This window comes from Panthera onca, chromosome B3 (genome assembly GCF_046562875.1).
Source record: "Panthera onca isolate mPanOnc1 chromosome B3, mPanOnc1 haplotype 2, whole genome shotgun sequence".
Classification (NCBI taxonomy): Eukaryota; Metazoa; Chordata; class Mammalia; order Carnivora; family Felidae; genus Panthera; species Panthera onca.
Window position 1 is genome coordinate 74,548,889 of NC_138344.1, and position 13,088 is coordinate 74,561,976.

The following is a 13,088-nucleotide window of genomic DNA, read 5'->3' on the forward strand; positions in this document are numbered from 1 at the left end:
GAAATCTTAAACCCCAGGAGGATGCTATTAGGCGGTATTAGGAAGGCCCTTGGGAGATAATCAGGTTTAGATGAGGTCATCAGGGTGGAGCCTCCATGGTGGGATGAATGTCCTTTTAAGGGAAAGGGGCCACTCCTTGCTCTGTCTCCACCATGTGGGGTACAATGAAAAGATGGCCATCTGCAAGCCAGGAAGTGGGGTCTCACGAGACACTGGATCTGTCAGCACCTTGATCTTGAATGTCCAGCTCCAGAATTATGAGAAATAGGTGACTGTTGTTTAAGCCCCGCCCCGCCCCGGTCTATGGCATTTTGTTATAGTAGCCCGAGCTGCCTGAGACAATCACGTACTAGCTAACATTTCTCTTCTTCTGCCCTTGGAACTCTTGCCATTTTTGATCCTCAGGTTCAGAGACCTTCCTAATGTTGGCCAAGCTTCCCGACTCTGGGCCTCGGCTTCTTGGTGCCTTCCTCACCTGCCCAAACTTCTGTTCAGCACTGGCAGGGGTATGGAGCAGCAGGAGGGAAACTTCTTTCCTGAGAACTCCCCAGTGTGTGTGTGTACGCTGTCATTCATTATTCATGGAGCACCTACTATGTGCCGGGCCCTGTCTAGGTGTGGGCTGGGTAGCAGGTCATGTGAGTCATAGGGTCTCTGCCCCTTGGAATCCTCAGTTAGGTGAAGGAGACAATTCAACAAGCAAATGCAGTGCAGGGGAGTAAGAGGAGAGAGAGAGAGAGAGAGAGAGAGAGAGAAGGAGAGAGCATAGTATATGAGCTTGGGGCTCAGGCACCTGGGATCTCAGCTCACATGCTATTCAGACAGGTCATGGTCTTCCCTGACCCCCTTCACCAGGAGTAATGCACATGCCCTTAGTACAAGGCAGCAAGGGAAAGGCTCAGAACTCCTAAGTGGAAAGCCGAGCAGAAAGCTGGCTCAGCAAAACCTCTTTAGTTTTTACTCAGGATGACTTTAAGCAATAATCAGATTTTACCCACATTGGCTTCTGAGCGCTGGGATGGTGAGATTTTGCTTCTTCGCTGTTCAACAATTCTGAGCAGGATTTGAGATTCCTCCTACCTTTAGGGGAGGGCATAGTAAAAGTTTGTCTAGAGTTGACCATTACGGGCATCACAGCCTACCAGTCACTGCTTCTCTCGTTTATGCCCATCACGATTTTCCCTTCTCATATGGGGCACTGGAAGGTGGGCTTTCCCCAGAGAAATTACAAAGCAGCCAGTATGCAGATAGTTCTGTGACATAACACAAGTCATAAAGACAAAGCATGTTCCACACTGTATCCTGTTCTCACGTTAAAACTTAACATAAACTAGCTGGTGAGATTAAGACCCCTAAGCTTTGTGACACCACGCTTTCCCAGCAACCATTTACTAAGTTCTTGGCGTTCACAGGTAAAAGTGAACATATTTGAATGAAAGAAACATCGTAACAGGTAAATGGCCACTATAAAACCAAATAAAAATCCTACATGCCTTTTAGTTTTTAATTTTTATAAGCTTATTTATTTATTCTGACAGAGACAGAGATAGCATAAGTGGGCGAGAGGCAGAGAGAAAGAGAGTCCCAAGCAAGCTGCTAGCACAGAGTCTGTTGCAGGGCTCGAATTCATGAAACTGTGAGATCATGACCTGAGCCAAAACTAAGAGTCAAACGCTTAACTGACTGAGCCACCCAGGTGCCCCCCTACATGCTTTAAAATTATTTTTCAGTTAATTTATTTATTTTGAGAGACAGAGAGACAGGGAACGAGAGAGGGGGAGAGAGAGAGAGAGAGAGAGAGAGAGAGTAGTACAAGCAGGGGAGGGGCAGAGAGAAGGAGAGATGTGCACCAGTGCAGCCCCTGATGCAGGGGTCGAAGTCACACACTGAGATCATGACCCCAGCTGAGCTCAAGAGTCAGATGTTTAACCAACAGCGCCACCCAGATGCCCCACCACCCCCTACATGCTTTTTAAAGATTGCCAGAGAATCCTTGGGACATGCACCCTTTTTAATTTATTTACTAATCCAAACAGTAACAGTAACTTACACATATTGAGTACTTGCTTTGTGCCAGGCACTGTTCTAAGTGTTTTCCAACCCTGTGGGGTAGATACAATTGTTTTCTCCATTTTATAGAGGAAGAAGATGGGGGACAGAGAGGTTCAGTCATGGAAGGTCATGTGCAGCCACTAAGTGAGAGGCTCCTGTGCCACCGTCTTAACCACTATGCTCACTGCTTCTCCTGTGAGCATATTCACTTGTTGCTAGGATTACTCTGCCTTGCCCCCCTTCAATCTATGGCTGGTCTTTCCTTAACGTGTTACACTGTGTCGGTTAAGATTTCTCCATTTCAGGTTGGTCTGGATCAGACTGCTGTACAAACTAAAACCCGTCCCGATTTACCTTAGGCGGGTCCAAGAACGATTCCCTTGGCCTTGATAAATTTTGACTTGAAAGCCAGGCCTTCTTTTCTCTGAGGTGTGATGAGAAAACAATGATTTTGAGTTGCTGCCTGGGTATTTCACAGTATGACAACCCCCGCTCATGCCCAGAGGCTGGATGGTTTTCAAGGACCAGAGCTTAGGATACTCACCCCAAATTCCCACTTTGCTTTTCCTGGGGGCACCTTTTAAAATAACCACTTGAGAGCTGAGCACACAAAATTTTAGTGACCTCTGTGCCAACCACCTTATGAATAGTAGGTGCTCGTTACCCTGCTCTCTACGTCCTGTTCATTCACTCGTGACCGGGGACAAATGCCTGCCCTTCCCTTGGTTCATTGTGTGCACCCCCACCCCCGTTTCTGGGATCTGTAATAAATCTTGTGTCGCTACTTCCTTTGTGTGCATGTACCGAAACTGCACCTTTAATGAAAACGGCCCTGGGGTTTTCACTTTCCTGAGGTGAGAGCTCGGTGGAGAGCGGGCTACCTGCCTACAGTGCCCTGTGTGAGTGGCTTGTGCCTCCTCATAATGACCTTCTCAGCAGGTCATGAGCCGCATATTTTTTTTTTTTTAATGTTTATTTATTTTTGAGAGACAGAAGGATAGAGTATGAGCAGGAAAGGGGCAGAGAAAGAGGGAGACACAGAATCCAAAGCAAGCTCCAGGCTCTGAGCTGTCAGCACAAAGCCCAACATGGGGCTTGAACTCATGAAGTGTGAGGTCATGACCTGAACCTAAATCGGATGCTTAACCGACTGAGCCACCCAGATGCCCCATAAACTGCATATTCTTGACTTAATACACCAGCTCCGGGTCCCCCAACACAGGATTGTGTCACTTTCCCTCATCTAGTACCTGGTGCTACTTTGTAAGCTTCCACATTCTTATAGATGGTCAACATGAAGCAGGAGCTTGTAGCGGCTGGATTGCCAAGGATCTCAAAACCACACTAGGTAATGTCTCATTCTGAGACTCACCGATCCCCTAAAGGGCTATGCAAGGAAGTTCACTTACATAGATCAGTATGGCAGCCCCAGTGTGGAGAATGGACTGAGGGAGGCAAAACTGGAGGCCAAGGGGTCAGTTAGAAAGCTTCTGGAGAACTCTATCTAGGAGACTGGTAGTTTGAGTCAGGGGGGTGGAACACAATAGACAGGGCTCCTGGTTGTGATTGGCTATGGGGTATAAGGGAGAGGGAAGAACTGAGGACAACGGCTAGTGTTGGGTTGGGGAAACAGGGAGGTTTCATTTATGGAGAACAGAGACACACAGAGAGAGAACAGATGTAGGGAGAAAAGACCATAGTTGACTATAAGGTGGGGCGTCCAATGTATGCATCAGGGATAGAGATAACAAGTGTGGAAGCTGTCAGCACATGGATGGAAATTCAAGCTTTTGAGAATGTATCAGGCCAGAAGGAATCCTAGGGCAGAACCTTGAGGAAAAACATTTAAGACTTGAGCAGAGGGGTAGAGGAGCCTGAAAAAGAAACTGAAGCCTGGGCAGAGAGTGGAGGGCAAGCCCAGAAGGTGCACAGTCAGGGAAATTGGCACAGAGAGTTCTGGTAGGAAGGTGTGGCCAACAGGGTCAAATGTTAGGGAGGACTTGAGTAACAGAAGGACTGGAAATGTGCGTTGACTTTAGTGACACCAAAGTTGGGAGTGACCAGGCTGAGAGCATTTTAGGTGGAGCAGTGGAGGCCACAGTTGACTCAGGAGGTGAGAAACTGGCGAGCATAAATATTTGACTCTAAAGAGGAGGAGAGATGACATGAACATAGAGCCGGGGACATATAAAGCTCTGTATCTACAACTATTTCCACACCTATCATTTTCTTTTTCAGAGTCAAGAGTCTTGAGTCTATTTAACTACTAAAGGGAAGGAGTAGAGAGGGAGAGGTTGAACCTTAAGAGAGAAGTGAGACTAAGGAAAGGGGATGTTTGGAGGAAGTGAGATCCGTGACTGGTGGATGCAGGTAGCTGCCTTGACAAGAAGAGGGACACGTCTTCTACTGAACCAGACAGGAGGGAGCAGAGATGAGAATGGTGAGTTTCCGGATGTGGTGGTGGGAAGGGTTCCTACCTGGTGTTTCTGCTTCTTCAGTCAGGTTGAGGGTGAGCCCGTTTGCTGCTGATGACAGGGGCAGACCTGGCGGTGTAAAAGGTTTAAGGAAAGAACAGAAAGCTTCTGTTGGATGCTGGGGAGGATGAAGAAAAAAGCTGGCAGAGGAAACCACAAAAGATTTGCACAGAGGATTGGGGACAGGGGTGACTGGACACCATGGGTTTAAAAAAAATTTTTTTTAATGTTTATTTATTTCTGAGAGAGAGAGAGACAGAGTGTGAGCTACGGAGGGGCAGAGAGAGAGGGAGACGCAGAATCCAAAGCAGGGTCCAAGCTCTGAGCTGTCAGCACAGAACCCGACGAGGGGCTCAAACCCACGAGTTGTGAGATCATGACCTGAGTTGAAGTTGGATACTTAACTGACTGAGCCGCCCAGGTGCCCCTGGACACCAATGGGTTTAGATCCACAGTGCATCCTTCAGTGGTGGGACTTTCTCTGCTGAGATTGGCTGCCAGGGTGTGGGCACAGGGAGGCAGGACAGCTGCATTCTTTTTTTTTTTTTTTTCTTTTTAATGTTTCTTTTTGACACTGAGAGAGACAGAGCATGAGCGGGGAGGGGCAGACAGAGAGGGACACACAGAATCCGAAGCAGGCTCCAGGCTCTGAGCTGTCAGCACAGAGCCTGATGTGGGGCTCGAACTCACGACCGCGAGATCATGACCTGAGCCGGAGTCGTTTGCTCAGCCGACTGAGTCACCCAGGCGCCCCAGGACAGCTGCATTCTAGTCTTAGGATTCTTAAAGTCTGAGGAGCTTTTTGTACCTGGAGAGGAACACTAACCACCATTGGTGTTTATTTACCGTTTATTCTATTTACCTCATAAACCTACTTAAGCAAAATTGTTTAAACATTTAAACACGGTTTGTATACCCAATAAATCAAAACCTACCTATTTTTTTTTTAACGTTTATTTATTTTTGAGACAGAGAGAGACAGAGCATGAACGGGGAGGGTCAGAGAGAGGGAGACACAGAATCCGAAATAGGCTCCAGGCTCTGAGCTGTCAGCACAGAGCCCGACGCGGGGCTCCAACTCACGGACCGCGAGATCATGACCTGAGCCGAAGTCGGCCGCTTAACCGACTGAGCCACCCAGACGCCCCAAAACCTACCTATTTTACAAATCAAATTATTTAAACATTTCCTGTAAACTTCAAACCTCCTACATATTTTGATAGGATCACCAGTAATATATTAATTTCTCTAAAAGCATGATTTTGGTAAACCACACACATCTTACAAGGACCATGAAATTTATTACACCTATACTATGTGTATACACATATTATAAAAATGGGTTTGTAGACCCAAGAGATGGACACTATCTCAGTTCAGACCAATTTCTGAATTTAGATAATCCCAAAGAACATTATCTCAGGGCAGATGAAGTTTTATATGATTAATCAATGAATGATTGGCTGGGACCTGGGAACTGGAAAATCTTCTGAAATGACAAAAATTTGGGGCGCCTGGGTGGCTCAGTCGGTTGAGCGTCCGTCCAACTTTGGCTCAAGTCATGATGTCATGGTTCATGAGTTTGAGCCCTGCATGGGGCTCTGTGCTGACAGCTCAGAGCCTGGAGCCTACTTCGGGTTCTGTGTCTCCCTCTCTCTCTCTCTGACCCTCCCCCACTCTCACTCTGTGTCTCTCTTTCTCTCAAAAATAAACATTAAAAAAATTTTTTTTAAATTAAATAAAATGACTAAAATCTGAGCCAGTGTTTACCTTGTATACCATGGGAATTTCTTAAACCCATGCTTTTTCCATGTGATTTGTGTGTTGTAACTGGATGCCTTTATTTTATTTTTAAATTAAATTAAATTATTTTATTTATAATACATTAAAAAAATCTTTTTTTAACATTTACTTATTTTGAGAGAGAGACAGAGTGCGAGTGGGGAAGGAGCAGAGAGAGAGGGAGACACAGAATGTGAAGCAGGCTGCAGGCTCTGAGCTGTCAGCACAGAGCCTGACATAGGCTCGGACTCACAAACCACGAGATTATGACCTGAGCTGAAGTCGTGCGCTTAACCGACTGAGCCACTCAGGCGCCCCAATACATTCTTTAGATGTTTATTTATCTTTGAGAGAGAGAGAGAGAGAGCGCGCAGAGGAGGGGCAGAGAGAGAGGGAGGCAGGAGACAGAGAATCCCAAGCAGGCTCTGTGATGTCAGTGCAGAGCCCAACACTGGGCTTGAACTCACAAATCTCCAAGTCATGACCTGAGCCGAAACCAAAAGTTGGCTGCTTAATCAATCGAACCACCCAGATGCCCCAGGATGCCTTTCCTTTAGATGATGCCATCTTTTTTTTTTTTTTTCAACATTTATTTATTTTTGAGAGACAGAGAGAGACAGAGCATGAGCAGGGGAGGGGCAGAGAGAGAGGGAGTCACAGAAGCTGATGCAGGTTCCAGTCTCTGAGCTGTCAGCACAGAGCCTGATGTGGGGCTTGAACCCACAAACCGTGAGATCATGACCCGGGCCGAAGTCAGACACTTAACTGACTGAGCCACCCAGGCGCCCCTAGATGATGCCATCTTAAAACTTAATGACTAGGATATTTCAAAAATGTCCATGTTCCCTGCAGATGTTCCAAAAATGTCCATGCCCTGATCCCTGGAGCCTCTGAATTATGTTTCATAGCAAAAGGGACATTTTCATATGTAATTAAGGTTATTTATTTATTTATACTTTGAGAGAGAGAGAGAGAGAGAGCGAGCAAATGAGGGAGAGGGGCAGAGAGAGAATCTTTTTCTAAATTAAAAAATTTTTTTTTAATTTTAGAGAGAGAGTGAGCAAGTGAGTGGGGAAGGGGCAGAGAAAGAGAGAGAGAGAGAATCTGCGCTCAGCGCAGAGCCTGAGGCACAGGGCTTGATGCACAGGGCTCCAACCCAGGACCATGAGATCATGACCATGCGATCTTGACCTGAACTGAAATCAAGAGTCGGATGCTTAACTGACTGAGCCACCCAGATGTCTCATGTAATTAAGGTCAAAAGAGGAAGATTAGACTGGATTATCTGGGCAGGCCCAATCGAATCATATGAGCACTTAAAATCAGAGAAATTTCTCCACTGAAGTCAGAGACTTCTGACTCTCAGAAGGATAGGTCAGAGAGATTCAAAGTGTGAGAAGGACTTGGCCTGACATTGCTGGCCTAAAGATGGTGGGTGCCAGGGATCTCAGTCCTACAGCCATAAGGAACTGAATTCTAAATGCTCTTGAAAGTGGATTCTTCCCCTTCAGCAGGGAAGGCAGCCCTTGCTTTCACCCTTATGAAACCCCAAGTAGAGAATCCAGTCACGCTCTGCTGGACTCTGACCTACAGAAAACTGTGAGATAATAAATAGGTGTTGTGTCAAGCTGCTGAAGTTGTTATATAGCAATAGAAAACCAACACAATAACTTCCCTGCCATTATTTACGAATTTATGTAGCCCATTTGCACGTTCAAAAACATCTAGTTGTTTTTCCTCAATATCCAGTCTCCTCTTTTTCCACATTATAAAACTCATGATGTTTAGCTCAGCATGGCTGTCCGGAATAAAGACTCGATTTCCTAGCCTCTCTCCTTGGCCTGGTGTGGCCAGGTGTGACTAAATTCTAGCCAATGAGATGTAATCAGCATGTTGGGGGCAACTTTCAGAAGGCTTCTGTAAAGGAAGGTGGCGTGCTCTTTCTTCCTTCCTGCTTCCTGGGGGGCTGTAAGGCTAATGTAATGGCTGGAGTGCAAGGAGCCATCTTGGGCCATGATATGGCAGCTAAAGATGGTAGAACAGCAAGAAGGGAAACTTGGCTGCAATCATCATAAGACTGTGGTCCAGCCCTACTCTTTATCTGTGAATTCTTCTATGTGAGACAGAAATAATCTTCTTTGTTGGTTAACCCATTATTATTTTGGGTTTGCTGTTACTGCAATCTCATTGTAATTAGTTTGGTGATATAGAGGCTCCCTTTCCCAAGAAATGAAGGATCAAATTTGAGCTGTGAGCAGTTATCTTTTGGACGTTTGACTAATTCATCATCTTGCAACGCACTGTTGGGCTCCCTTTCTTCCTGGTTGTAATATATGACCAGATGGTGCCAATCAGTCTCCTCCATTCTTGATACAGTTCCAACTTTTTCTGGAATCACTCACAGCTCTATGTGTCCACCCTTCCCTACTTATACAGATAAAGAAAAATAAGTATACCTTACGAAGAGATAAAATACTCACTATATTTACAGTCTTCTACTTATCAGAATTAGCTAAATATATATGATTATATTTGTTCTTCTTCTCTTGATAAATTAACTATCTTTTTGCACATTTTATAGTGACTTTTTCCCTTTTAAATATAATTACAGAGTCATGGATTTTAAAAATTCACCTTGTTCCAATTAACTGTATTATTTTCCTTTCGATGATCAAATTGTCACAGCATGTCAAGGGGTGGGAGAATTTGAAAATGGATTCCTTTGCCTTTTCGGCTCTACCCGATACAGTTTAAAACGTATCCTTGCTTTTTGTCATTAACAACATGTTCCAGGCATAGAGTTATTTAAGAGATGGAGTTCTGTTCTTTTTATTTTATTTAATTAATTAATTAATTAATTTATTATTATTTTTTAATTTATTTTTTTTAATGTTCATTTATTTTTGAGACAGAGAGAGACAGAGCATGAACAGGGGAGGGGCAGAGAGAGAGGGAGACACAGAATCTGAAACAGGCTCCAGTCTCTGAGCTGTCAGCACAGAGCCTGGCGCGGGGCTCGAACTCATGGACCGCGAGATCGTGACCTGAGCCGAAGTCGGCGCTTAACCGACTGAGCCACCCAGGCACCCCTATGACTTTTATTTTTAAGTAATCTCTACACCCAATGTGGGGCTCTAAACTGCAACCCCTAGATCAAGGGTCACACGTTCTACCAACTGAGCAAGCCAGGCGCCCCGCCCCAAGTTCTTTTAAAGGTGAATCATATTTGAGGCAAAGGTCCAGGTGCTCAGAATGCATATCAGATTTGTTCTAATATTGTTTCTAGGCTACTTTAGTGACAAATTTTGAAAAAGTTACTTCTTTTGAAAACCACAAATCCGCGTTGGTGTTTCCTATGTAATTTAAGCATTACTAATTTCCTTTTTAATTTGACTCAAATATACAATTTTACATTTCTCTTCTCTAAACATACCTGCTTGTATCCTGTAACCCCTGATCCAAATTGTAAATGGCATCTTGTCTCTTCAGGGCTCCTGTGGTTTCTCATTGACCGTCATTCTCTAGTTGCTTTACTGATAGGTTTATCCATGCTGGGAGAATGGGACAGCGTGCGGTAAGACATAGAGATTTTATAACACTGGCAGGAGAGTGGCTGAGGGGATGAATCATAGCATCTAAGATAATAGGAAGTTTAAGAAGGAGGACAAAACAGCACAAATCAGGAGAAAGAAGAGAGGCTAGGACTAGTTTGGGACAGGTACAGTGAAGGTAGCTGAGAGAGCTGGGAGGGTGGCGGTGGCGGTCAGAATGTGGAGTCGTTGAAGTTCAGATCACAAAGGTTCTAGGAGGTGGCCGCGTCATTGACATGTGTCATGCTTGGAGATCAATACTTGCCCACGTGTGACTGTCTACCCCTACCTCCAGCTGTCCAAGGAAGCTCAGTACACCCACTCTTGGCTGCAGCAAACACACACACACCCCACGTCTTAGGTGGGGAGGTGAGGGCCAGAGTCCATCAGGGACCTTGCAAAGATGGATGCCCAGATTCACTGTCTGCTGGCTGCCCCAGTGTACATGAAAAGTGTGTACCATGTTCAGTCTGGGCACATGGCCTTCCTGCCCCACCAGCCACAGGCTCTGGGCTGTCCTGTGGTCCTCCCCACACTTCTGCTGGTGGCTAAGCCTCCTGCCCTAGCCCACACTGTGCTGGCTCGGCTTCTGACTGTGCTGGCCAAGATCCGTGATGCTGGCACACCTCATAGGAAGGAGCCTGCAGGGTACACTGAGGCTGGTCCATCTGGGTCCCTGTGGGGGGGCCCGTCAGGCTCACCTGTGCCACCTGTCCCCAAATAGCACTGAGCAGAAGGCTGGGGGTGGAGGAACAGGAAGAGCAGATTCTGCAAAGTAGCACAGGCCTTGCCACCTGCCATACCTTGCAGGCACAAAGAGAGGCAGTGGGAGGATGGGGGTGGGAGGGTAGGTGAGGGGGGCCAGGTCCCCAGACACCACAGCTCTACTCTTCACCTTGGGTGTTAGGCACAGGGTTCCATGCAAGAAGGTGGAATACAGGCAGCCAGAGGGAGCCTCTCTCCTACTCCAAAGATGCTGCTTCTGGGGCAGGAGAGGGCAGAGGGCAGAGGGCAGAAGGCAGGGGTTAGATTCCAGTCCTTGAAAGGCCTGAACCCTTAGAGTGGGAAAATGAGGAAGCCAGAGAAGCTTGAGTATTTCCAGCCCCCTAGTAGGTTCCCCCGACGCAGGCGCAGGGACACTCGGTCCCCAGGGTCCAGGGGCAGTAACACAGAGCTGGTGGCTGCCTCTCGGGTCACATCAGGGTCGTTGGCAAAGGCTGAGATGACGGGCCACGTGTTCAGCATCAGGCTCACCTGGTGAGATGAGCCCAGTTAGCACTTCTCCCTTTATCCCAAGATCCCCCACTTGCCCGAGGGCTTCTTCTTTTCTCCAGCTCCCAAGGGATACTCTGCAATCCTGGGAACTTGGGGCTCAGCACACGCTCATTGGGGGGCTGGGGGATGGCCAGGGTTGGACTCAGTACCTCCTCCACACTCTCTGCTAGACAGGTCCTTTCCTCTCTTCCTCCTGCCAGCCGCACCACCCCCACCCCCCAGCCAAGGACACCGTCAAGGGAGGGACTGCCTAGGAGTTAGCAGGACTCTACTTATTTCCTCTCCCTTCCCTCCCCTCCTGAGCCAGGACAGGGCCCCAGTACACAGGTCACCTGGACAGTCTGGCGGTTGTACACCTTCACCACATGGAACCGGAAGCTATAGACACCACGAACAGGGGCCACAAAAGAGCCCGAGGCCCGGTCAAAGCCACCACCCTCATTCACCAGGACCTGTGGGAAGCAGACTCTGCTGAGTGGGGGTTGAGGGAAACTACTGGCTTATGGGACAGGGCAGTGAGTAAGGAAAAGAAGGGGTGGCAGGTAGATAAGAACAGGAGGAATGCACAGATTCACAAGAAATGATGAGAACGGGCAAGGAGGAGTGTGGGTAGGGGTGTAGGGAAGGGAGACAGGCAGCAGGGCAGAGGAGCGGAGGAGCACCTAGTCACAGTAGGGGGATTTTCCTTAAGAGCCAAGTGGGTTTGAGTAGTTGATTTCAGGTCATTACACGTCCACTGGACAAGGGTAGGGGGATTACCTGGTCAAAGTAGATGGCCCCACTGGTGCCATTGCTGATCTCCCCTGCTGGCTCGTGGTGGTGGCTTCGGACTGCAGCAAATGCCACTCTTCCTGGGGGGGCCTCTCCCAGGGCTGCTCCCCCAGGCCCCCCTGCAGCAGCTCGGCCAGGCTCACAGACCACCAGGCATTCCCCCTCCAGGAGGACAGGCTCTGCCCCTTCTTGGGCCCACCCATTCCCTAGGGTCAGAAGTATCAGGGCCAAGGGCAGCCTGGGGCTGGGTGGGAGTCTTGGTCGCCAGTGTCGCTTTGCTCCTGGCATGGCTGAGTTGTTCTGTGACCCACAAGTCTTCCTGTCTTGTCCCCTCTTGCCGCTCCTTTCAGTTCCTGCTTCCCCCGGGGCTCTCACCACCCCTCACCCTGCTCCTCAGCCCCCTCTCTGGGTCTCACTGTTAACCTGGTCTCAGCATCTCCCTCTCCATACCTCTCTGTACCCCCACGACTCTGTCCTGCCTCTCTCTCCTGCTGTCACTGCAGTTCCCTCCTCCTTGGCAGGGCACGAAGTGACAGCAGTTGGGCGCTAGGAGGGAGAGGAGGGATGAAGCAGAGAGACAGAAGGGCTACAGCCAGAACCCAGGGCAGCCCCTCTGGAGAGCACTGAAGGCTGGATCTGGGACCATAGAGAACTTGGTGTGTAAAAGTGTACATGTGCCTGTGAGAATGTGTGAGAGCCTGTAGGTGTATGCCAGTGAGCGTGCATCTATGCGCCACACAGCTCGTACAGCCCCTCCTTTTCCTCATTCCTCTCCTCTTAAAATCCCTCACTAGTCAACAGCCCTCTCAGTGGCCCCTTTCCGCCATTAGAAGAAAGCGGGTGACCTTGTCTTTCCCCTACGATCGTGGTGGAAAGTGCTTGGGCCAACCGTGTCAGTATCTTGTGACCGTGGGCCAGTCTCTTTCTCTCCTTGATCTTCCACATCTTTATCCGAAGGGATCCTCTTCACCTCCAGCTCTCAATGAGTGGTTCCTCTCTCCCGAGAAACAACTGCGCAGAACGAGCGAGAACCCAGATTTACCGGGAGAGGTGAACCCATCAGGCAGGCTTGGAAGCTGAGCCCAAGCGAACCCCGGGCGAGTGGGCGGGGCCGGGAGGCGGGCCGGGGGCGGGTCAGGGAGGG

General features: G+C 48.2%; 1 protein-coding gene across 1 annotated transcript; it reads right to left on the bottom strand.

Moving 5' to 3' along the window:
- Positions 1-9,425: 9,425 nt before the first annotated feature.
- CBLN3 (cerebellin 3 precursor) lies at positions 9,426-13,034 on the bottom strand. The gene is made up of 3 exons (XM_060619386.3): positions 11,933-13,034; positions 11,506-11,625; positions 9,426-11,152 (listed from the first exon to the last, which is right to left on the bottom strand). The coding sequence occupies exons 1-3, from the start codon at positions 12,230-12,232 to the stop codon at positions 10,955-10,957; spliced, it is 618 nt and encodes a 205-aa protein (XP_060475369.1). The 5' UTR covers positions 12,233-13,034; the 3' UTR covers positions 9,426-10,954.
- Positions 13,035-13,088: the final 54 nt, after the last annotated feature.